The following is a 26,444-nucleotide window of genomic DNA, read 5'->3' as shown; positions in this document are numbered from 1 at the left end:
TTTTCCCATTCAGATTTTAACGTGATGGGAGACCTTACAACACCACATTTAAGATTCAACATACAAACTGGATTTTTCATTGCTGTGGGATGTTACATATCAACCACATCTCAGCATCTGCAGTTGGAAATTGCTTTCTCCTCCCTTCTGCCCTCAGTTTTCACTGTCCCATGGCATATTACTTTCATCATGATCCAATGTGCTCCCAGCACCAGGATGCCTTCATGTTATTGGTAGATAAGGATGTGTGACTATGGTGGTTTTTAATTTAATGGATAAAAACAAACTGAGTATTTCATCTTCACTTTTTGCTGCCCCATTTCTAACTCTCTCATTGTCATCTCACACAGTATAAACGCATAGATTGTAACTGTTAGCAGTGTCCTTTCCAAATGCCTGAAGTCAAATGTATTCTGTCTCATATAGAGGATAAGCCAACCCAGAAACCCAGCTGTGGTGTGCGGAGGCCATTGGTAGAAGTGTGGGCAGAGGAGGAGTGTGCTAGCACTATGATATTCAGTAGGCTTCCAAGGGATTTGTTTCTCTCCAATTATTGTGTGCAACATCATCTCTTCATGGCAGAAATTACCTGTTCTTGCAGATTATTATCTTGCTGCAAATGTATGCTACATAGGTAGCATCTCCCATGGAGCAGGGGATGAAAGAATTACAATAAATGAATAACATTCATCTCAGTTTATCTGCCTCAGTTGTTCCTGTAAATCTGTCTGTCACAGTGTACAGACTTTCAAACTGCAACTTGATCTATCTGGGAGAAGCATTCATGGGAAAGAGAAGCACTCACCTCTGGGCTGACAGACAAAATCATTTGGTGCCCCTAATCCTGTTCCTCACTGGCAATTCCCCCATCAAAGAAAACCCCATCACAGCTGAAGCTGATTGGCAGCCCTAGCAGGGAGGCTACTGGGTCACATGGACTAAATCCATGTCAAGCATCTGATCTTGTCTGAGGCCACAGTGGGTTGGCAACCTCGGAGCAGTTCTGCTAATCTTTTAACTGTTTTCAGTGTGAAATACCTATCCATCCATGAATATCAGTGCTACAACTGTGTCTTCCTTGATGCTTTCTTTTTTTCTCTCTCTGAGCTTGCAGATTATATAACACATCTAATTTTAAAAGCTTCATCCTCATTAAGGATTTTTCTTGCCTGGTAATTCTCTATGTGCTATTCTGTGATGATAAGTTTTTGAAACAGAGGTTTCTACAACTACATCTGAATCCTTCACAGCTGTGATGTGAGATCAGCTCTGGCTGGAGATCTTTGATAAATCCACTCAGAGAATAGATTTTCCTTTCCATTTATTCATTTCTCCTGATGAATTTGAATTGTGCTTTAGCTTAAGAACTCACCACAGTTCCTTTATGTGGAGGGATAATGATCAGAGGATGAGATGTAGGTAAGGATGAAATGGAATACTGATTGCTTTCATGAATTTTCCAGAGAGGCCTTTGAGCATGTTCTACCTGTGCAATACAGAGGAGAGAAGGAGGCAGTTAGAGAGTATAAAGTGTCTTTGAGAAGAGCAACAGCAACCTTATGTTAGCAAGTGCTCAGTACAAAATTGCTGCTAAGTTGGGCTACAGAGTTGCTAGGAGACAAAAATATAACCCCAGCTTTGTGAAGCACAGAGATATCTCGAGCACAATGGATTTTTGCTGCTATTCCTGTTATGCTGTCATGGGTGTAGCACAGGGGAAGGAAGAGGGAAAATGCATGAAGGAGAGTTTGGAAGGAACACAGGGAAGTTGATCTGCTCCCATATCTGTGATCCTACCTGTGATGCAGGCTTACTGCATATGATTCTTATTAGAGTCAATTTTCAAGTTTGGGACAAAGAAATGGTTCCCCATTATTACCTAGTTGTATGCAATGATGCATGAAGGCAGCTGGCAGGGAAGCAGAGGGACTTGCAACCACTAAGAATTCACCTTCATTTCATTCACGTCGACCAAATGGATGGACTTTGTGTTGTCCTGTAGCAGCTCATACTATTGATGTCTGGGATTTTGAGCTCTGCTTTTTCTTTTCATTCATGCCATACCTTCTGGTCCTGTCCCCACATCAGCATCGTTTCTCTGACTGTGAAGCTAGCTGGACTGGGGACTTGTTCTGCCTAAAAGGATTGTGTAGGTTAGATTCAACTCAGTGAACTGCAGCTGAGGACAAATGTTGGCACACAGAGGGGTAGGGACACAGCACACCCGCCTTGGTTCAGCTAAGAGGAACTGCATCCTTGGAACAATGGGTTGCTGTGCTTGCTGATAAACAGTCAGGAAGGGGAAATGAGCTGATTTTGTTGTGGAGTTGATCATAAAAGATAACAAAGAGAAAAGGGAAGATAAGGACTTTCATTCATCTGAGTATGAAAAACAGAACAGTTCAAAATGAAGCTTTTCATAAGGTGTTTGAAAAGTATAGTGATCCTCTGGCTGAATTAAGTCTTCTAAAACATGTTATTTTTTTGAAGTATACGAATGAGAACATTGAATAGATAGCTGCAAGAGGAACATTGAACTCCAGCACTGGAGACAGTGATGTCTGGAATTAGAGATGAGATACAGGTGGGTTACATCTGCAGTGTATTTAGGCGTGCATGCATGGCTCCTGCGTATTGCAGTGAACTTGGAAAAATCCTCAACATTTCTCCCATTTGTGCTCCCTGTTTGCTTCAGCACAGCCTCAAATGTAGATTAGCATTGCAGCAGTCAGCAAGTCTGGCTTTCCAATTCAGTTGTGGGGCTACTCCAAAAAAAAAAAACTAACAAAAACCAGCCCCAAAACCCAACCAACCACTTCCACTCCCAAAACAACACAAAACAAAAAAAGAAGAAAGGAACATATCAAATGCTAGAGACATTCATGCAGACAGCGAAGGCCAGATTATTGAAAAAGTGAAAAGAACCAACAGTTACTGCCTGCAACCACTCTCCTTCCTCTACCATTAATCCTTTTAGTTATAAGTTTTCTGATCATTGCTCAGTATAGAGAAGATGTCTGTCTGTTAGTCCTTCAGTTCTTGGAACTCTCCATCTACATGACCACAAAATTTCCTCTGTAATCCACATACATGTAAGACATTTTTCTTTCTTCCATCCTGCTTTACTTTCTTTGAGAAGTCAGGTTCTGTTCTGCTTAAGTGAGTGGCCAGTCAGCTGCTCCTCTCCTCTCCTCTCCTCTCCTCTCCTCTCCTCTCCTCTCCTCTCCTCTCCTCTCCTCTCCTCTCCTCTCCTCTCCTCTCCTCTCCTCTCCTCTCCTCTCCTCTCCTCTCCTCTCCTCTCCTCTCCTCTCCTCATAATCAGCTCAGATGCCAGGATTATTACTCCTGAATCTGATGAAGATGTATTCCTGTAGCACAGATCTTGCTGTCTGCTTTGCCAGGCAGAGTTTGTGGCTTTGGGGAGATCTGTACGTAGTACTTCTATTTTCACAGGAAAACTGTGATGAGTGAGGATTTATTTGTATTTTGAATGGCCTTCCTTCCTGTTGTGCAAATCAAATGTAAAAGTGCATAACACAGGAATGTTGTGCAAAATAAGGGAGTGTTTGCTTGCTGAGATAAATGCAGTATTTTTGAGAAGTGACACGTTGCACCTGGCAGTGAGGTCTCCTGTTTACTGCAGTGAGAGGCAGTGGGTGGAAATCTCTCCCTCCCGTACATACTTGCTTGTGTTTCATCTCTGACCTGGAAGAATCACGTCTAGCCAGCCCCTGGCTGCTTCCTATTCATGTGTTAATCACTCTATTCTTTCTCTGCCAAGGTTGTCAGGAGAAAAATATCTCTGTTCTTTCTAGTGGGAAGGTTTGTCCACCCACTACTTGACAGGAACCCATTATTTCATGTCACATCAGCTGGGTGGTATGAGTGGCAGCAGAATCTGGAGGTGAAAGCTCCCGAATTGTACTAATTACTGATGTTTTTGAGATGCAGGCAGGACATCCTTGCAACTGCTCAGCTGGGATTTCAGAATAACTCGGGTACACCTTTATGCTGAGATAACAGTTTGGATGTACAAACAGAGCTTCCAGATGAGAATGTCACTGCCTAATCGGGAGAAACATATTCAGGTCAAGTGCCAGATACGGTTATGCAGGATAACAGTATTGCTCCACACAGCCTTTAGGGAAGGAGCATAATACTGGAGTGCCAAAAAAAAAGATCCAGAAAGCAGCACACAGATTAGAAGGAAGCCATCGGAAGGTATTTTTCTATCTTGCAGACCGTGATTATTGATTACTCAGCTCTGTGATTCCGAGACATGAGCTCTTCATTGACAGAAATGAGATTTATGAAAGCAGTTGATTTCTCTGCAGCAGTCATGCATGCCTGGCACGTTCTGTTTGTTGCAGATGCCTGAGTATGGGAGAGCACCTCTTACTGAAAGCATGACATAGGAGAGAGTAGGATAGATAAACAGACCATGAAATTGCAGTGGGTCAGTCCTGTGCTGCCCATCTCAAACACTCAAAGCTTAAACCTCTAATAAAAATTGTTTTAGAAATCATGAATTTTTTGGAAACAAAGAGCAAGTTCCTCTTGTAACTTTTTCCCTGTGAGATTCTTGTACAATTGCAGAACGGCTGATGTTTACGTAAAGTGAAAAACATTCAGAGAATGGGTATGACGTGCACCCACTACTCAATGGCTAGAGACACAAAAACCCCAGATGGGCAGCAGAAGCTACATGAGAAAGCTCAGGCTGCGGTTTATGAACTTAACATTATTGAATTACGGTTCCAGCAGTCTCAAGGAGACAAGCTTGCCTCTATTCTGTGTATGAAGATGACAGCAGTGGCACCTGCTCAGAGCTTTGCTTTAGTAATAGAAATCCAGTGCTGAGCCCAGAGCAGAAAACCTGCACATTGCTGAGGATGAGTTGGAAGGAAATGGGTGATTCAGTTCAGCTGCTGCAAACAGACACTGCAACAAAGCTGCTTCTCAGGAGGGAACAGTGGAAAGAGCCTTGGGGAGGTGTTTATTATTTATAGTGAGGGGAAATAGTGTCAATTACCTCAAGAAAATTCTGCAGATTTGGTGCAGGGCACATTTGTCCAAATAGGTGCATCTGGGTCCCAGCATGGCCTTGGATCAATTATCTCGGTAAATACCACCCAGTTTCAGACAGGGTCATGGCAATGTTTGCTCCTCAGCCTCAATATTTGTATTCCCTGTATTGTGCCCTCCTGAAGGCAGATGCATCAGCTGTTAACAACTGGCAGTTTTGTTCATCCACACAAAGAGACAAATCTTTCTGCCTGTTCACTGAGTTGTTTCACTAGAGGTACAAATTGGATAATTGCTGATGCAAAAATTGTCAATAGCTGCTTGCCTAAGATCTGCATGCATGATTATATAGCATTTACAGGAAGGAGTATTAAGCAGTAGTAAATATGCACACACATTCCTGCATATAAATTCATAGCAGTTCTGAACGGTGTGCCTCTCTGATGGGTAGGATGGTTTAGATTGAACCCAGCATTTTTAAGCATCATTTTGCTGTCCTCTCTCCTTGGTGCATGATATATGTGCTCTGACTGCACTTCTCCTGGTCTGTAAGCCACTGCAGAAATTCCAGCTGCTGAGCAGCTGTGTGTATGCTTGAATGAAGTGTTTGCTATTCCATGTGTCAGCAGGATGAGATATAAATAGAGCCTTTTCCTCCTTGTTGTCATGAACGATGCTTCTGTTGGCCACCCCAAGCCATTTCTTCTTGAAATGTGGTTCATTTAGCTTCAGTGCTTCAGTCATGGATCACAGGGAGAATATGAAGAAATGCAGGGACTGCAGACATTTACACTTAGCGCTTAGTGAGACAAAGCATACTACGATTAGTGAGCAGCTTTGCTGCTGTCCTTTATTTATTTTTTAACCTTTCCAGTGAAGGAATAGATTGATAGAACTGACAAAAAGCCCTGTTTCATAGAACTGCAAGGTTTCAATCTGAGCATGAAGCTCTTTTGGCTTTGTGCTCCCTTGCTGACACATGCTGCTCTCACACCTTTGCCATGAAGAATCGCTGCTGCTGCCAGCTTGTACAACAAATGCAGTCAGATGTGGAGATCTGCTTGGTGAGCTGGTTTGCTTGGCAGCTGAAATACCTGAGTGGGAAAACAGCTTTCCCTGGCATAGGAGAAACATGAGTTTGTCATCATGCAACCTGACATGTGTGAGCTGCATCATGCATCAGGACCCTGTAGACTTGAATGGTCTATGTGGATTGAAATGGACTGGAACACATTACTTGTTAAACTACTGTTCCAGATACACAGCTTATAATAAAATGAGTCTGCATTCCAACATGACTTGACCTAGAAGGGGTGGGACTGAGGGTGAATGCTGGGAAATCTGAACCTGGAATGAGATGTTCTTTGGAGTGGGAGGGATCTTGGCCCATTCCGGGAAATTCAAAGACTGGTGCAGGAGGCCCTGATTACAGATGGTTTTTCTGGAATTGGAAATAATCCTGTCTCACTTTACTTTTCCACCATTCATCAGTCCTAGACGTGTTGCTGAGGTGTAGGGATCTGATTTGGACTCAAGCTCCTGAGTGAAACAGTCTGTATGCATTAGATATGTTTACCGTAGTGCAAGGATTACAGTGATTAGCAGCAAATCAGAATTTATGCAGGAAATTGGTCAAAGGATGTACTGCCATCATTACTTTGCTCTCTGACAGAGAAGTGCCTCGCACAGTCCCCGTCTGCTGCTCAGGGGACCAGTTGTATATACAAGTGTGTGTACATACACACAATTTCAATTGGAAAAGTTTAAAGGTTAAAAGCATTTTTTAAAAGATTCTTCATGTAGATTCTACCAGATGTTAATTTGAAATTCCTTTTCATGGGAAGGATTCAGAAATGCCACCTTTTAACCTCCATAACTATTAAGAGCTTTTAAGTGTCTCTGTTCTCTGTTAGCCTGTCCCAGTTACGTGGACATGTGACACATTTCCTGGAATGAGAGTCACTGTGCTATCAATCTAGGTACAGTCTGTGTTCAGTTTCCTCCCTGCCATCAGTTTCAAAAGAATCACAGCTCTAAGAAATACGAATTTTCTGAAATGTAATCAGGACAAGGCTTTTTTCGAAGCCAGCCTTCATTAAGCAATAATGCAGAAATCAAGTTCATTTTCCTTACTTTGCTCTCAGACATCCACTGCACAGCCATTACACTTAATTTGTAATTATTCATTTCCCAGATTTCATTCTCAGATTCATTTCGAGCTTCTTCCATTTTTAATATTTCCTTCAGACAAGTGAAATGCCAGGTGTGTTACACAAAAAACCTTTCTGATAACAGTTGCTAACACTGTTTTCTAGAGAGTTCATTAGCAAATGAGCAATTCATTAGTACAATATGAAGAGATAAAAATAGAGCTGATTCATCCTTGTTTTCATGTACTACATTTCTATTGGCTTTCCTGTAGGAGCAGAAGCCTGATCCATATCTCCAATTGTTCCATTGAGGGAACAGTTCTTGGCTTGAAACACGAGTGGGGCTGTACAATTAAAATCTGAACAATTAAAGGACAAAGTGGACCGTTTGCTAACTGGGATTGTGAGGGCTCTATTCTGAAAAGGTTGCAGGAGTGAAACATTAGGTGATGGTTCTACTCATTATATATATATATATGTTCTTATTTCACTTTGACATATACTTAATAATTATTTACAGTGTGTGAGGCACCCAAGATGTTATTTACCATCTGATGAATATTTGAGCAAGTGTAGTGCTAGAGACAGTGACAGAAGGGATCAGCAACTTTCCTTAAAATCACTGCTGCAATGCATTGCTTTCCAGTTCCAGCAACTGCCAACTTTGATCTCATCTTTACTTTGAAAACCATATCTTAATGTTCTGTAATTGGGCATTTTTTCCCCCTCAAGTAATCTTCATTAAATTTGTTTTGTTCCTGCATTATATGGCCTTTACAGCACATTACCTAGCAGTCTGTGATTTCAGTGGAGACCAAGTAGAATAAAGCATTGGATGAATCAGGAGCTTTGTAAATGTATTTACATTGGCTGTCAACAGATAGCTAGAGCAGGACTGCAGTCTGATCTGCAAAATTCAGCAGTATGTATTTATTGATGTAAAATGTTCATCACGTGGTTCAAGCAGTTACTGTCTTCTCAATGAAGAGAGGACGCCTTCAGCTGCAGGGTAGTGCAAACAGGTAGAAGGCTTAAAGCCATGCTGTGGCAGATCCAGTTCCCAGGCGGTCAGTTTGGTTCATTTCATCAGTACCAAACGAATCTTCTCTAAAGGCTTAGAGGCACAGAAAGACCATAAATGATCATAATATCTGCATTTTCTTACAGCCCAAGAAAAAGTCCTCAAACTTTGAGCCTTGCCTCTCCTTGAAAGAGCCAGGCAGAAGGAGGATGAATGTGTGGAGTCTGCACAAGGTCACCTCCATCTTCTCCATGGAGAATGTTTAAAGGGTTCTGAAAAATAGAGAAATTATATAGCGTGCATATCCGGGAGGCTTATCATATTGTATTAGCAGTTACCCATCACATTTAATTAAGGCTCCTTTGTAGCTGATGTGAAATAATATTAGCTTTATTCACCCCGTATCAGGAAAAAAGAATAATAATGAGATGTGATCCTAACAGAGATGTTAGGAAGCTATTAATGTGAGATACATATTGGGGACAGGGAAGAAATGCTGCAGCTGTCTGAGTTTGCTTTGAGGCCTGCAGCATCTTCAGCTTCACGGACAGGATGGAAGCTGTGAGAGTAGCACACTTCTGCAAGAGCAGGTTGCTGACTGCTTCATTAACTGGCTTTCAGAGAGGATAACGTTTACAGATGCTCAGTGATACTCAGTAGGAGTAGGTCTGCTAAAGGTTTCCTTAGGTCTAAATTGATTTTTATGCCTGTGTGGTATGGTTTGCTTTTGAAATGATGAAATCCCTTGAGAATAAAACAAACAGCAATAGTACCCTTTCTTCCCTTTGTGGTCCAGATAGAGAAATGGTCAGTTTTAATACAGAAAATACTGGTATGACGAGAGCTGCAGGGAGTGCAGAGTGCCAAGCCACCTCCAACCTCCAAGGGACAAGGCACTGCCTATGCTCTGAAGCTTTGTGTGGTTTCTGAAGCAGAAGGCTTCCCACTGCAGTGCTCCATTCCTGGCATTACAGTGGTTTGGGCTGTTGGGGTGGGGACCAAATCCAAGGGGAATGGTTGAGGCCTATAGGCTGAACACAGGTGCTGAGAAAAAGATTATCTTCTAAGATCATTTTTTTGGTGTCCGTGACTCATTACTATGCAATCCTTTCCAAGTGCTGAATCTCACACATTCATTCGTGTTTAAAATAGATTCCTCTAAAAGCACTGAAATAAACGTGTCCCTTTTCCCTCTCACTATTGCTTCAATCATCCAATTACTTGGTTAAAATTGGGTTCTGCTTCAAATGGCTAAAGCTGATGTTGCAGGTTTCCATAGTAACTGCCTTTCTCTAAGTTGTGCTCTGTTAAAAAATGGGGATTCTCTTTTCTCTACAAGCACTGGCCTTTGGCAGCCCTGCTGCCCTCTGTCCTCCTCCTCTACCAATGCTGACGTGGACAGCTGAAGTCAGTCTGTGATTTTTATGGCTCTAAAGACTGGTAGATGTGGTGAGGAATTGGATTGGGCGGCCCAAGGAGGTGGTGGAGTCACCGTGCTGCAGGTACAGCATTGCATTTGGGGGCACAGCTTAGTGGTATGGTGGTGTTGGATTGATGGTTGGACTAGGTGATGTTAGTGGTCTTTCCAGCTTTAACGATTCTATGATTCTGTGGTTCTGTTCAAGGAGACTGAATTCAGTGAGTAGTGTTCATTCCCTAAGGCAAACATGAATAAAAACATCCTAGTCCTTCTTCATAAGATCCAGTGCTAGCAGAATATTAAATCCTACCTTCAGCTAATCTGGAATCCCCTGATTTGAAATTTTCCTTCTTTAGGGAGTTGGTCACAGGGAGCCTGCGAGGCAGGGCGAAGGCAGAAGGTGGCTGTGGATCCATGCTGCTGATGCTGCCATCACCCCATAGAAGCAGAGTGGCCTCCAGTGGCAGGAGGTGACCATATAGACAGTGCATCTGTGCTCTTGGCCGCAGTTCAAGAGCTCATTGAGCAGGCACAGGGAAAGAGGGGGTTGCCTGCAGAATGCTGTTATGTGCTGCAGCACCAGCCAGCAAATGCTTCCTCCTTTTCACCTTCACAGCAGGATTTATGATGCTCTGGGAGCCTGTTGTGTTGCACATTGAAGTGTGTGTAAGAGTGAATTTATTTAAATCTGACAGAAAGCAGTAACCATTCTGGCTTCCCGTAATGCAGAATATCCAGTGCACAGATCTCTTCCTGCTGTTCAGAGCTTTTTCTTCCTAAATGACTTTTGCTGTCTTCGCAGTATTAAATGTCTCTAAATAACAGAGCCAGTATGCCTCTACCGCACTGATCAGCTGCAAGATGCTACCTCCATCCTGGTCACATTCAGGTTGAGACTTGAGCCACAGGTCAGACATCCCAGTTTGTAAACATTTGTTTCAAAATCCAAATTTTTTTGCATCTGTTGCCCAGAAGTTCTAAAAGCAGCCCTCAGCAGAGGCCTGAGGAATGGTTTGCTGCTCCAGTAGCTCAGTGCAGGCTGTTTAAGGAGGATGTAGAGCACTACATTTTGCCTGACAGCAAAGAAAAGCTTTGAATCCGTGTGGACAGGGGATCTTGTGGGGTGTCTCACATTTCTGTAGACCATCTGGAACTCCACCCATGAGCTTTACCATCTTTTCATTTGTGTTCACCTAAGGTGACATCTTCTGCAGTGGAGGCTCAGTCTTCCTTTACCGAACTCGGCCTATGCTATTTTCTGGTTCTCCATTGATTTATAAGGTAGGACAGAGAGGGGAAGGTCTTTTAAGGAATGTTGCACTTCCTTCTGCAGTACATCTCTCCTGTGAAGAAAGACTGAGGGTGCGGGGATAGGCAATAGGAAGGAATTCTTTGCTATGAGGCCCTCTGGGTGCTCCATCCCTCAAAGTGCCCAAGGCCATGGATGGGCCCTGGACAGCCTGAGCTGTGGAAGGGAGTTGGAACCGGATGATCTATAAGGTCTCTTCCAACCCAAACCACTATGAAAAGTGAGCACTACGGCTCATAAACACAGTGAAATGCCAAAACAAAAATTCATCTACTGTAGATTGCAGGTGTCATCTTCTCCTAAAATCCTCTGCATGCTTCACAGACATTCGTACAGCATTAGAAGGATATTACCCAAAAAGGGTGATGTTTTCATGAGAGGAAAAGCCTCTTTTACTGATAAGAGAACAAGTGGAGCTTGGGGCTGCTCTGTGTGTTGTGCTGTGGCTGTAACCAAATCAATGTTTGCTTGCATGCTTCCTGGAATATACAGGCAGGGCTATTTGGTATCAGGGACTGTGCTGTAATGCACAGTGATGTAAGATTGCTGTTTTATAATGAGATGTGTAACCTTTATTTAAATTGTCAGCATGGATAGTAACCTGAGATGGAGCTGGGAGTGACCCTGTGCCCACCCCGTGCAGCTGGATGTCAGAGCAGCAGGGGGTTACAGATCTCCCACAACATATGTGCTGTAATTACCCTGTTTCACGTTACTGCCTTGAAATCCAAGCAATGGATTAAAGCTATAAGCCCCTCCATGGGGAAAATACCTCCTTTTGTTCATTCCTCCTGTGTGAGTCATTAGTGCAAGACAGGTCAAACGGATGGAGGGGCAGAGAGCGAGAATTATTTGCTTTTCCTTTAAGATTCCAAACTGGCACAGTCCTTAGAGATGGCTGGGACTATTTGTCAAACTGGTAGTTAAAATGGTTCACCTTTGTTCTGGATGAATCATATCTCTACTTTTCAGCTGGCTATATATCATTTTATCATGAATTTTTGCTTGCTCTGCATTGATGGCATTTTTTGCTGCTTTTGTTATTTTTCCCCTCCAAAAAAAAAAAAAGATTAAATGGGCATTTTAATCCCAAAAAGGCTTAGGGATGATCAGTGAAGACAGAATGTCTGCAGAGATCCTCCAAATGACACGGGGAGGGTTTTTTCAGTGCACAGTGTTTGCATTTGGTGTGCTGTTCCAGAATCAGTGCGGGATGTCAGGCTCTTTAGAGCAGTGAATATTCATTAAGCCTGCCAGAGGCAGAAGCTGCAGTCGGTACAGCCTCCGCAGAGGAGGCAGGGAAGGGAGAAATCAGGTTAATGACTAGCTTTCTCTGCAATTTGCTTCCTGCTTATTGCCTGATCTCCATTTTAAATAAATTCATTTAATTAATGTTGGTTGCCACTTTGACCTGGGGACAGAAGGGTCTGTGATTAATGATGGGCGATTCCTTGACTCACAGCGGCTTCAGTTGGTGTGTTCTGGTGGTCAGGAAAAGAAAAATTTGAAAATATTTCTTTTTAATTTAAGAACAATTGATGATTTGACTGAAAGCTTTTATCTAAAGCATATCCTGGGTCTGTGAGCCACCAAAATTTTAAAGACAGGGACAAAGCAGTGAACAGAAAGCAAGCTGCTGTCTTGGCTGAGGATGTCACACAGTCAGAAATGTCTCTGCAGAGAGACAGAGCTGCATAGAAATGCTTTCCTCTCCTCCCCCCCAGCAGGGCACATCTGTTCTAGCATGGATTCTCCTTCTGACAAAGGTTCTTAAAGAAAGCAGCAGAGGCAGAGGAGGTAGTGCCAATGTACATGATGCTCAGGATATACGGGCAGCTCGCGTTATGGGAAGTGAGCACCACCTGTTCCTAGTAAACAGCAGATTGGAGCTGTGGGGCTATGCAAGGACAGGAAGAAAACACGTGCACCAAAAAGAAGAGAAAAATGTCAGTGGGATAAAAATTGCAGGCTCTGTCCAGGCTTGATGGGTTACTGATGGGAAGACTGAGAGATTCCATGTCCTGTAAGCAGGCACCTGCCCCTACAGTTAGAGTATGTTTTAATTTCAGGCTGACTGTAACCATCTTTCAGTATTTTGACTTTGTTCCACTTATGTATCAGCTCAGCTGGTTTTACAAGCTGATGAACAGCAACCCTTCAATTGACTGAATTTGCAAAAACTGCATTTGGGAGGACAGCACCATACATTTCAGTGACAGATCCGTACTATGGAATTTTTTACATCACAGTATCACCTAAATTATACCTGTGTTATTGCTGTCATAACTAAAAGGCTCTTTCAAGGGTAGAAATGGGGCCACCATCACCAAATGGCTGCACTTTCTCATGCATTTCTCTACAGAAGGTACCAATGCCTGCAGAAGTGAAAATCCCATGGAGGGATTAGGGCTCAGAAAGAGGTCTCATTTTGCAAATAGTTGCTCAGGATTTTTGTGGCTGTCCTTGTTAAAGAGATTAGATTTCAACTTTTTTTTTTTACTTTGGTATGGCTGTTAGTACAACATCCTCTGAGCCATACTGCTGCTTTGCTTGGCTTCTGAGCATGGAATCCATCTCATTTCTTGTTGGCCATCCAGAAGTCAGCTTTCTAGTTTATACTGACTATAGTTAAGGAAGCAAAGGTAAGACAGCTCTAGCAGAGAGAGGAGAGGAGCGAGGAAAATCCATTTCATCTAAAATACTTGTTAAAGTTGGATTGAATTGCCTTCCTAGAATGTTTGCCTCTGTGGTGAAAAGTAGATTGTATACTTGCTATTTTGGTGGCTGAAGTTAGGAAGGAGAAACCTCACTCAGTGATCACATCTAAGAGAAAAATAAAAGGAGGGGTAAAAGGGAAAATAATAATGAAAAAATAGAGGCTTACAGTTTAGGTGCTGCCCCTTGCAAATCTTGTGCCTAGTAGTATGGGCATGGGCCAACGTTTTGGGACCATGGAGCCACTGTCATCAGCATGATGCTCTGTCTAGGTGCTTTCAGAGCCATTAGGTCTTGATGAATAAGTACTTATTGACTGTGATTTGTATGATTGTAAAGCCCTGTAAGAGATGGAGGGCTACAGCATGTGTCCTGTAGTGCCTCTGGAAGAGAAAAAGGTAGCTAGACACCATAGCAAATGGTTCAAACTTTCAGCTGTGTGATTTTAGGATCTAGGTTTTCTTTTGCACCCAGACCTACCCAGTGCATTTCAGGTAACAGTTACTGGCCTAAAAAATAGGTATTTTGAAAGACAACGTAAAAGTCCTTTCTTCCCAACTAAATACATGAACTACTCAACTGCAAAGCCTCAGTGGTTGTGTGTTCCATTTAAAGTCCACTGAGACAGTTGTATTTTGAGACTACGAAGAAATGGAAGGGGTGAAAAGTTCATTTTCCCTTTTAGCATGCAGACACACGGGCGAGAGAGCATCAAGAGCTGCAGGTGCAACCTAGATTCTGAGTTCTGCTGCATGCACACATTTTAAAAATGATTTGATCTTTCTGTATGAAGGCTGCCATATTCCTGGAGAATAAGTCAAAGAGGAGAGGGAACAGTCTCCAAAGTTATACCAGGAAATGGGTAGGATGTGCACTTCTGTGTATGCCCTGTGCCTAAAGAAAACTGCCCAGCCACCTATGTAGAGAATTTTAATGTTTCACTTTAAGTGGTATGAATGTAACTGGGGGATCTGCTTTATTTAGATACTCCTCTAAGTTTACTAAACAACTTGAAGGCATTTAACAAGATCCTGCAAGCATGAAAGAGAAGCACAACTAATCCCATTAAACGTAAAATAGTGCATAAGTGGAAAATGTTTGTTGTTAAATTCCTGCTGATAAGAAACAGAAGAGATGTTTGAGGGAGCTTTGAAAACTCGGTGGTACGTGACATTTATCCTTGATCTGAAATGGCTAAACATACAATGCTCTTAGGATGACTGAACTGTGACCTTCCAGCCTGCCAGTCCAAATGCAAACACATTACCTGGTAAATCAAGCAGAAGTGAAATTTCCCCAGGAAGCTGTGGAAGCCCCTCTCCTAGGAAACAAAGGCTGTTAACTCATTACGTTCTGCCCATCTCAGTCTTTTTGCATGTAAGCTCTCCACACAGCTGCAAGGATAATTGGTTTCCTTTGGCTTAGCGAGAATTAAGGAATATAATTAATATGCTTAGTTTGTATGGGCAACAAACATTCAAGGTCTGGAGGGGGGAGGAAATCACACAGAAATGCAGGCAAGCACCATAGTCTTTAAGTGAACAGAGATTGCAAGGTTGAAATAGTGGGCTCGTGTTTGGCTGCATGATGTCAGCAGGATTTGTGATATATTTTACTGACTTCATCTGGTGAGTGGATTTGTCTGGGCAGAACCAGATTAAAGGGTCAGTATCCTGTTCTCAATCAGATTTCAGTAATGCAGGCGTGTACGTGCAGCCTGTTAGCCTGGAAAGAGCTTTCATTCAAGGGAAAAAGGTACTGCACTGCAAGGATACCCTCTGTTCTTAAAGGCTCTTGCAAGTTTTTTTATTACCAAAATGGGTAACATAAAGTCATTGCCTCGTTCCCTATCTTCAGCCTAATATGGCCACATTGAAATGCCATGGCCAAATGTTAAAATAGTGAATGGTCACATGTTAAAATGTGTTTTGGCTGTGCAGTGATGGCAGTGAGATCCATTCAGTGGTGTTATAACCATACATGTCTCAGAGCCGTTTTTAGGCTGTTCACTGCTACAGGGCCATCCCCAGCCAGAGCAAGAATGGTTCAAAAGTGGTTGGAGGTCACCTTCAGGTGTTTGTGGGTTGTTTTGTTTTATTTTGTTTTGTTTCTGCCAAGAACAGGAAAATAGCATTGGGTCTAGACCAGAATTGTTTGGATTGAAAGCTGCACAGCCTTGTTGGGAAGGAGGACTTTATTTGTCAAACAGGGCTTAATTTATTGTGTACTCTGTGGAAGTTCACATTTTATATTGCTGAAAAGAGACAAATGATAAATAATTTGGAAATAGGCCAGAACACATTTCACATTTTCACTGTTCACATTTGTAATTTATTGCCTCAAAGAAACAAAAGCAATATGAAATGTACCTGACCAAAATACTCCATTAAGCAAAAATGAAAGCTGGTTTGTATTAATATATTTAGTATGAAAGGACTTCTTAGGACATTTCCATTACCAACAACAAACATTAAAAATAAATCTGAAGCTGAGAGTTAAGGTCATAGGAAACATAGAGAACACCTTCAGCTCACCAAAATGAAATAGAGGAACTTCTGCATTAATAATAACTTAAAAATATATATATAATTATATTTGAGACTCAAGAGATTAAGTTAAGGTCACTAAAAGTACTTCAGCGGTTCCTGGAAAGAACATAAACTCAAAGTTAAAGCTGCTTCATCATCAAAGGCAGCCTGAGGGCAAAATGAAGAAGCTCTTCTAAATCTTGATCCAACATCATGTTGTAAAAGCAGCCATACAAACTCTTTTTAAAAGTTTCCCTGCGATGAAACTATTACACAGGTAAAGTCAGAGACAATACTGATGTGTACAGATTTCTTTGGCTCTGTAGTGTGGACATCCTGTGTAAGTATGAAAAAGGTGAAGAGGAATCATCTTGCCAAAGGTGTTTGTTTTGCTGCCAGATAGGAAAGAAGCTGTCAGGCAGCAAAACGTGTCCCTTAGCTTTTGAATCAGGAAAGCCTTCTGCATGCACACAACACATGTTCTACCTCACAACACAGAAAACTGTGTGAACACCATTATCATCCCTTCTTCTCCACTGGAGCTCTTGGCCTGTTTAGCTGGGCAATTACAAGGATGCTGTGGAGAGACTTCATGAGATCCACAGGATTAGCAGTGTTTGTGTGTTACTGCAAGAATTTGAGTGTGTCTACAAGTGTTACAAGCATGGCAGGTTAATACCATGCTTTTAGGGTGTAGATAAGAACATTTTCAAGGCTGATGGCTTTAGGATCAATGCATAAGCACTGAGCTTTCACCTGACCAGAATCCCTCAAGTACTTAAAGTGATAGACTAAAGTGAATATGTTATACCTATCCAATTTGGGAACTGTGTAAACTACAAATACTTTTCAGAGTGTGAGAAGACACAAAACAGCGAGGTTTTAAGATTCTCCATCATGTAAGAGTGTCTCATTACACTGGAAAATTGTCTTTGCTGAGGAAACGTGCATGAAAGTTTCCATCTTGCTGGCTCAATCACGGCAAAATCATGGAAGGAAAATGAAGAACTTACCACATAGTGTGAGGCTAAATCTGGGAACAGAATTTATATTTGCCTGTATAAAGTGTTGTGATCTACCATGTAGCAGTGCTGATTCAGGAAAACAAGAGATGGTCACCAGGCTGATTTTTTTTTCCCAGCCTTTATGTTGTGACATTGCAATAGGAAAAAGGAACTTAGTAGTGAGGAGTTTCTCAATTTGAGGACTCACTGCAGTATTATTTACTTGCAGACCATTTTTTGATAGCTCACCACAAATTTGGCACTAGCCCTTTCTGATTTCCCCCTTTACATATAAATGAATAGGTTAGAAGAGCTTTCCATCCCTCAAGAGTCACCACATTTCCTGGCAGAAGAGCAGATGGGTAGAACCTCAGCTTGAGTAACACAATGAATATTTCTGAGGTCAGGTTCTACATCCTGACTATAGGAGTCCTGTGTCACACCTGTCCAGGCAGTCATTACACCTGTTTTTTGCACCTGTCTGCTGATCATACTGCAATACATATGTACCAACTCAACCCCTCTATTGAGAATTCTTAACACAACTGATGGGATGGTTTTCTGTGGTACTCAGCATGGATGATGTGCATAAGTTTCACTCCCCTTGCCCTAGACACTCCTCTAACACTATCCCGAAAGATTCAGCACCCTCAAACAAACCCCTGTGCTGTGCAGCACTGATGCTTGGTTATCACACTATAGAACACACCAGTGGGCTGTTTCACAGCAATCTCTTATTCTGAGCACTTCAAATTCAGAAATAAAGAATACAGAGAACAATGCTCTGACACAATAGGGAATCCAGAGCACGTGGAGCCAAGCTGTATGTGGGGTCAATCTAGCACTGGACAGCTGGGACATGGACTGGTCACCCAGTGACACCCAGATAAGCAGCTAGACCACCAAGACTCAGCACAGGCATAGGCTAAAGCCACAAACTTCATTTATGAGGCTAAATACTTACCGAATCCTTGTGTATCATGATGTTTTGAGCTCTTTTTGCTGTTTCTTGACTTTTTCAGAACCTGAGGCAGGAGAGGTGTCCCCTCCAGTGGGAGCTGGTGTGAACAGCAACAGCTGGACCTTTAAATTTGGACCCGGCAATTCGAAACAAGGTGGTCCTGGTGAGTTGCCAGACAAATTCATTATCCCAGGATCTCCTGCAATCATCTCCATCCGGCAGGAGCCACCAAACAGCCAAATTGACAAAAGTGACTTCATAACCTTTGGCAAGAAGGAAGAGACCAAGAAAAAGAAGAAAAAGAAGAAGGGAAACAAGACTCAGGAGAAAAAAGAAAAGGGCAACAGCACCACTGAGAACAGTGACCAGTGAGGGGTTTATAATGAAAGAACCCCCTTAGCCAGTTTTTGTAATAATGGCAGATTTCTCCTATGTAGCAACTCCCAATTTCTTCCTCCTGTTAACAAATTTCCTGTATGTACAGACTTCAGAAAATCTGCAGGAAATTCATGGTGTCTGTCTAAATTGCTTAACAGGTTTTGTCTTGAAAAGCTTTATTAAGTCTGGTGTTAACTCTTTTTCTCCACTCTGGCTTGTTTTCAGAATCTAAAAAGCAGACACAAGTTTCCTTTCTCCTACGCCGAAAAGGAGAATCTTCACAGTACAGCCAGTGAGAGGTTGGACTCTCTGCACTGTGGTTCCTGTGCTCCTGTCTTGATGACACTTACAGGACAGGTTTAAAAGTTTTAATATTGTGCACCCTCTATCTGATTGGAAATCCTTGTGTGCAGATGTCAGCTAGGTGATAAGAAATCAGGTTATAAGATGCAAGAAGAGCTGGTAAATACGCAACAGAGGAAACACCTAACGAACATACATGTTCAGAGATGTTCAGGCTGGGGAGGAAATGTCTGAAAGGTGACCAGACTTTTCAGACTTTGAGAAGTCACTGTGTGGGAATACTGAATCTTATACATGACGTATTGTACACACTCCTACAAAGAAAACCTCACATTTACAGCTCTTTAAGATACCGTAAATGTTATCTTTGTACCAAGCAAGCCATTGGGAACTTGGCCCTGGGAGCCCTGCATTACCCCAGCAAGGCCCTAATGCTGTAGGGAGGGCTGGGCTGACATCCCGGTATGTGACTGACTGTGATGCTCTGTGTCCCTGTTGCCACTCTTTGATTATTTTGCACATTTTGTCTCTGAAAAGGTCAGAGTTTTTCCACGACACTTATGCAAAAGAGAGAAAAAAGAAATGTTAACTATGCTATTTGTTATCTGAGATATTTATTTATAAAGAAATATAGCTGTAAATGTTATAGAAATATGATGCCCTTTAACCCAAACAGAAGTCAATCTAGAGCCATTATTAATTAAAATTGCTGCTACTAAAGTGCTTTAGAAAAATTGCCTGAGACATCTGTATTATATCGGCCACTTGCCAATAACAGCTTTATTCTGTCGGGTCACTTGGGGGCTGCCTCTTGCATGTTATTAATGAATACAAGAATTTAATTTTTTTGCATTAATCTGCACTTTGAATACACCTTTGCAAACAAACTGTCCTAATATGAAGAAGCAGAAGCAAACTCCTCACGCAAATGGATTTAACCTGCTAGTTCTGTGCAGTACCTTGGTGTTACCTCCTACACACCCCTTTTCTGACTTTAATTTTACTTTTTCTATGAGATTATGAATTTCTGACCCTATTAACACTTATTATGTAAAATTCAAGTACTGTATGTATGCTGTATGCTCTTATAAGAATCCTGAAATATTTATTCTGTGCTTGTGTATGTGAATGTCAATGCAACTATTATTAGAGTGGACTTTAAGCTTTACCGTTGAATGTAAATTCATGATTTCTTTTTTTGTACACTTGTGAAAAAGTGGAGTAGTGTTAATTTTTTAAGCCACTGTTGATTTATCAGTTGTTCTTTTTTTGTGTATGAAACACAAGTAAAATATCTTTCTTAAATCAAGCCATGCATGCATTCTGAGATTCATTGAAGCTAAAGCTCTGTGAATTACTAAACCTATAATTGGAGTGCTAAATGTGATTGAAGATGCTGGTATAAAACCAATACATGTATTTTTAAAAAGAACAGAGCTGATGAGGGAATTCCAAGGAGTTTTCTAGATTACTGTACTTTCACAGAATAAAGCTCAAGTATTGTACTAATTGGAACTGTGTAAGAAACTACATAGCTCTCACATTTCTGGCAGACGCTCTAATCTAGGATCAAAGAGAACAACTGGGTTTCTTGAGACGTGTCCTGGATGGTTGACGTTTCCAAACTGCTGACAGTTCAGAGCAGGTCAATTAGTATTCATTTGAGAAACTTGAGATGCAAGTCTTAAATCATCACAGAAGATAAAGCTCTAATAAAAGAATGAATCTCTGAAAGTGCAAACCACCGAGAGCCTCATGTGGTCTACTCAGTTTTCCTTTGCTACCAGTCTTGTTTTACTGGCAATAAAAGCAATGCCACTTGATTTAATTTCAAAGTCTAGCCTAGAGGAACAAGCTTATGGTTTGGGGAGGGAATTGTTCTTTTCTTTGGCCTTGCAAGTGTGCTATTCTTACGCATCTAGACAAACTATGGCTTGGAGGTCACAATCAGGGTAATGCATTCAGCTGGGAGTTAGGGGTTACTGTTTGAATATCACACAAGAGAGGATCAGAGGTGGCCAAGATCAACAAGAATCAAGAAATTAGAATTTGTTTTATCCTCCTACTGACAATAAAGTCAGGACACCAAAACTCATTAGCGAAGAACATGCAATTTGGGGATATTATTTTTACCACTTGATCAATTTACTCCTCTCAGAATTCATGTATTGCCTGTGAGCATATTGTCATTGAGAAATTTGTTTGTATGAATACTAGATTGGTGGACAACACCACGGGGCTTTTAAAATAATTAAAGCTGAGTTATGTTGCTTCTTAATTACATCCCATTGTTGAGAAGATATCTCATTTTACACTGCGCTTCTAAAATACAATCTTGTGCCATTTGTTTCTACTCGGGATTTGGGTCATAGAACATTAGAGGGTGGGGTTCCAATTAAAATTTTCCAGTGATCTTACTAAGGGGAAGAACATAGAACTCAAAATACATTTCCCAAAATTCATACCTAAAAATCCACTCTGGAATTAATTGCAGTCAGCTTTGACATCCTTTAGGGTCGTCTTTAATTTCTCCTTCCCCTTCATTCACTTGATTTGCTTCAAGGACTGCTTCCATTTTTGGAAAAAGTCATTGTGTTGTTAATTGACTTTCTCCCCAAGAGAAGTGTGAGTAAGCTGCCTTTGTAGACCAGTGCTTATTAGTACATGATGCAGTGGCCACAATTGATATAATTCATGTTGGATAGTCAAAACTTAGATACACCTATTCTGGGTCTTGGAGACGTTAAGGTTCCAATAAATACCATTTTCTCCAGGAAACCTCATCTTATTATCTCCCTAATCAGTGTGCAACGTATTTAGGTACAATGAAGCTGGATTCTTCCAGTTTCTTTCCACCAAACACTTCATTCAGAGCTTTCTGTCTGTCTAAAAATCACCTGTTCTCAAATTGTAATTGCATTCTTAAAATGTAAAGTCAATCACTGCCTTTGTTTTACACAGTTGGCCTTGGTTATCTTAGTGCAGGTTCTCACTAAGCTTGTTTTAACACCTGTGGGCAGTCTTTCTTCCTTTGTCCCATTCTCCCCTACCTGTAGTTTATGGATCCCATAAGCTACAGGCATTCATGAAGATGTTCAATTATTAACCTCATTTGAGTCCCAAAGAAGGAATGGGTTCCTCACATTTGCTGCTGCTTAGTAATTTGAGAATTACTATCTATTCCTTGACACAGATATCCTTTATAAGATGGTGCCAGGAGTCCCACACTCTTAAAGCTCTTGTAAGTTTACAGAGTTATGACTTAAATTGAAATTTTGGCTACACTGAAGTCCTTTGGTTCCCTCCTCCAAATGTCTCTGAAGGAGAAATGAATGAACAGTATTTTGATATCATCACATAAAATTTAATCTGCACAAAGCAATTGGAAAGAACATGCAATGCAGTAACAAGTTGTGGGTACAAAGGGCATGGTAAGGTGTGTGTTAGGCTCTTTATGGTGCTTGAACAAACTTGAGCGGCTGACTTAATGCTCGCACGACTGAGCATGTTAAGAATATAAAGAACAGCTGTAACAAAAATACGTGCTGTGATAACAACCTTGTGCTGTTTAAGCACATATTAGAAAATCAGTATCACTAACATAGGAATTGTTTCTTCCATTAGCTTTTAGTATGAGGTTGCTATGTTCTCTAGGGTTTTTTCCCTATCACCTCCATTCCTCTCTAGTGAATCAACAACACTCTCCTGCACTTGCAGATATATATATGCATATACACACACATATGTACACACACATATATAATACATATAAAAATCCAAGACCTGTTTATGTTGCTATACAGGACGTTGCCACATTGACTCTCAGTAGTAACGCTACTTAGGAAATCTCTGTTCGAATCTAATTTTTCACAGTGATGTATTAGGGTGACATTACATACTTCTGTCTTTGTTCAGATGCTTTTGTGTGGCTTACAGAAATAATGAGAGGAGTCCTTCTGCATGCAGTAGCACATCATTGCTTCTGCCACATTGGAAGGAGCTGGCTTTACCCTGCACCTTGGGTTTCCTTTCATACCTCAGCAGCATTTAATGCAATCACTCTGACGTTGAGATTTTAACATCAAAAGATAACAGAGATGTAGCAAAGTAGGTCTCTCTCATAACTCATACAGCTTCTCACTGCTAAAAATGTTTGCCTGTTGGTAGTGCCAACAACTATATGACTATTGCATGAAGAAAGACAACAAGTAACTCATCCACATTTTAGAATTGAAGTCAAGGGCATATTATAAACCAAACATGGTAGACTTGAAAAGCATATTTCAAAACCAAGATCCTGATAAAGAGCTGGAAGCAGTAAACTGGTCTTCATACCAGGGACAGCAGCCATAAACCTGCTGTCGCTCCCACCATTCAAGTCATTTGTCTGACAACATGAGCTGCATGGTGGAGGGAGGGTGGGGGTGAATGGGATATGGTGAAAAGACATCCCCATGTTGGGAAATATTACCCTACCATGATACCGTTGCATTAAGACACATAAATCTTTGGATTGCCTATTGGGCTTCTTGTTATATGAAGGGTAAAAGCCCCTGCTACCAGCGTGCTGTTCCAGCAGGACTACCATCTGAATTGCCTACTCGGTAGGAGATGTGAGACCTTGAAGGGCTGTCCTGTGGGCTCATCAGTGGTACTGCAGTGAAGCACTGGGATAGGATAACAGTACAGCTGGCCCTAGCAGCCTTGTTCCGTTTTCTGGTGGTATTCATAGAAGCTTCAGATGTTTTGGCAACATTTGGCACCAAAAATGTTCTTGCTCATTAATTACTGAAAGCCTGACAAGACATACCAGTTATTACAGCACATTGGCCACAGCCACCCTAGACCTGCATTAGTTTTATGGTAAATACTTCTTTTCTGGGACTCAAATTCCACTCAGTGGAGCTTCAGTGTGAAAAAATGTGTGTTGATTGGGGAAACACAGATTTAAAGCTTTCATGGATGCAACACTGTGCATTAAGATCCTGTTGTATCAGAAACCAATGTTAAGAGGATACGTATCACTCCCTATCCTGTAGAAGTTTCTTCAGAGTTTAAAGAACAGGAAGTTACTGATATGACTGAATTAAAGCTGTCTCAAAGCATCACAAAAACTACCTTGATCTTTGCAAAATGACATCAAGCAGATGCAATATAAACATAATCCTGAAGATAAACTGCATTTTCCTCTAAAGGGTGGCTGTACCGAGCACTGGAAGGAGCAGCATCACCCTCTCTTAAGAGGCACAAAAGTATGAAATTCATTTGGTTTTATCCTCAGACTCTTTTCACACATACAAGGGGAGGCTTTGGCTGGTCGTGTAGAGTCAGATTCTGGCCAGCAGCACAAGCAAAGAGTGGGAAGTATCAGACATTTATTAACAAGGAGATGCAGGGGAGTTGTTTAGGTGAAATCTTCCACATTAGAAGATACCAGGGACAGGTCAACCCAGGGCACTAAATGCACTTGCTGTCAGAGAGAGGCTGTCTGCCTATTGATCGTGCTAATGGCCCCCTGGGTCAAGCAACCTTTCACAAATTGACAGCCTACGCCATCTGCAAAGCTGTCAAATACACCGGCTGATGGCAGAACTGCTGGCCTGTGAGCTACATTATTACTACTAGTTTTCTGTTGTCAAGAAAAAAAAAAAAAATTGAAACTACCATCAAGGATCTTTACTTAATTCCTTATGTGCACTGCTGGGCTCCTCCTGTGAATCTGCAAAGCCAAAATACATAGGTGCTGGCATTCCTTAATGTGCACACAGCTAATGCAAAACAACCTGGAAGTAACAGGTTATTGCAGTTGCCAAAGCCTTCATGATCTAATCAATACTGATGGTGCAGTTAGTTTTGCATTGATTAACTTATGAAGTGAAAGCCCTACAGCAATAGAGCTCACGGTGAAACATTCGGTGCAACAGTGTCTGCCAGAATTATACAGCTGTATAAAATAATAAATAGGTTACAGATAAAGTTCAAGCATGTGGAGCCCAGTTGTACTCTGTGCTGTGCACACTGGCAGGTCTGCTGCACAGCCATTAGACTCTGGAGAAGTGTAGTACTAACTCTTGTCCCACTCCAACAGGGAGATACATGCTAACATCTCCTGCACAGAGAGGCTTTTGCCCATGCTCCCGTATGTGCACGCCACCATATATCTCTGTACTGTTAACTGTAGATGCCAACGGGCTTTGGGTTGCTGGTACCAGCTCTGAGTAAAGACATTTGACTGGCTGCAAAAATCCATACATGCTGCCTGCCAATCAATGGTGGGATTATGGTGGGGAGCAGCCCAGATGCCCTGATGCTCACTTACCCACAGGGCGAATGCTGGAGCCTGCCCTGGAAACTCTTGTACTTTCTGCTCCCCTCTCCATCCCTTCCAAGCTCTCACTGCTCCTATGCAGGCTTCCAGATCTAGTAGTGAAAACTGTTTTGAAAAGTGTACCTTATTTTCTGGAAACCGCTGGCTCACAAGTTTTTAGCCTTTTTTATAGGTGTGAGAACCAAGGAACGGTATAGAGTGAGAAAACAAACGTACCTCATCTCTATCAACCAGCTGTCCCCATCCTTTCCTGGTATGCATTGCCAGAACTTACACATCCAAAGACAAACCTAGATGACATTTGAAGCACAAGCACCCAATGAAACTGGCTCATTTACAGGCCCAAAGCTTTTTTGTACATGGCAGTTACACACGATACCTCTAGTCAAAAGGAAAAAATCATGCAAGATCAGGTTTTGGAAGTATCAAAATAAATATGTCTTGGTTGTTCTCCACACCTTACAAAAGCAGCTCAGGTTCATTTGTATTATTGACCTCTATGCCTTATTTTCCATCCCAACAGTATGTACCACCTGTATGTTTTTCCTTAAATATGTAATATTTTCTTCAGTGTTTACATTTTAACAGCACTTGGGGAAGAAGAAACCACATAAAGACTCGTAGAGAAAGATTGTTTGGGGATTTAAGGCTCTTGTGCTTATATTTCCTTGATGCATTTTGTCTGTTGTGAAGGATTTAATAGTTTATGGCCTTATTGGATATGATCGGTGTTGTGTAAGACTAAGGCACACAAATTAACAATTTTCAGCACATTTTCTTTATAAATGAAGTAGATGATCCATTAAAAAAAAAATCTACTGTGCTCATTTGACAAGATCTAATTTCCATAAAACCAGAGCTATATTCTTTCCTATTTACACGCAATACCAGTCTTCCCCTAATGTTTCATGGCACGAATTTCCGGCCCCTTGCCCCTGATCTTGGCTCATGCCTTTTGGCCTCTTTCTCTGGTCTCCCTCCAGGGTTCTGGGAGGTTTGAAAACAGTCAGTCTCAGAAGGGCTCTGAGCCCATTCTTGTGTTGCTCTCCAATAAAAATATCTATCTTACCTGCCAACAACTCCAGGTTGATTAACAAGCAGAAATATATAGATATGTTAACACATTCTCAGCTGTTGCTCTTCGTATGTTTGACTATAATCTTCCCACAGAGGGAATTTATTTTGTAATTAGTATAGCAGAACAACCAGGTAAAGCTTCTAGGCAAACAGTTCAATAAAATAACAGCAGTTAGTGAAAATCCATACATGTTAAAATCCCATCTAGAAATGTTCCCATTTCCT

The 26,444-nt window shown here is 41.5% G+C and overlaps 1 protein-coding gene across 1 annotated transcript in view; it reads left to right on the top strand.

Annotated features, from left to right (window-relative positions):
• The window catches only part of LOC100546766 (protocadherin alpha-C2-like), a 44,286-nt gene extending 23,175 nt beyond the window's left edge, over positions 1 to 21,111 (top strand). Inside the window, 1 exon segment of the mRNA XM_019620339.2 lies at positions 18,195 to 21,111. Within this exon segment, the coding sequence (XP_019475884.1) occupies positions 18,195 to 18,505 (311 nt within the window). The 3' untranslated portion in view covers positions 18,506 to 21,111.
• Positions 21,112 to 26,444: the final 5,333 nt, after the last annotated feature.

Source organism: Meleagris gallopavo, chromosome 15 (assembly GCF_000146605.3).
Source record: "Meleagris gallopavo isolate NT-WF06-2002-E0010 breed Aviagen turkey brand Nicholas breeding stock chromosome 15, Turkey_5.1, whole genome shotgun sequence".
Taxonomy (NCBI): Eukaryota; Metazoa; Chordata; class Aves; order Galliformes; family Phasianidae; genus Meleagris; species Meleagris gallopavo.
Note: the sequence above shows the minus strand (reverse complement) of the source record. Positions and strands in the feature narration are given on the sequence as shown.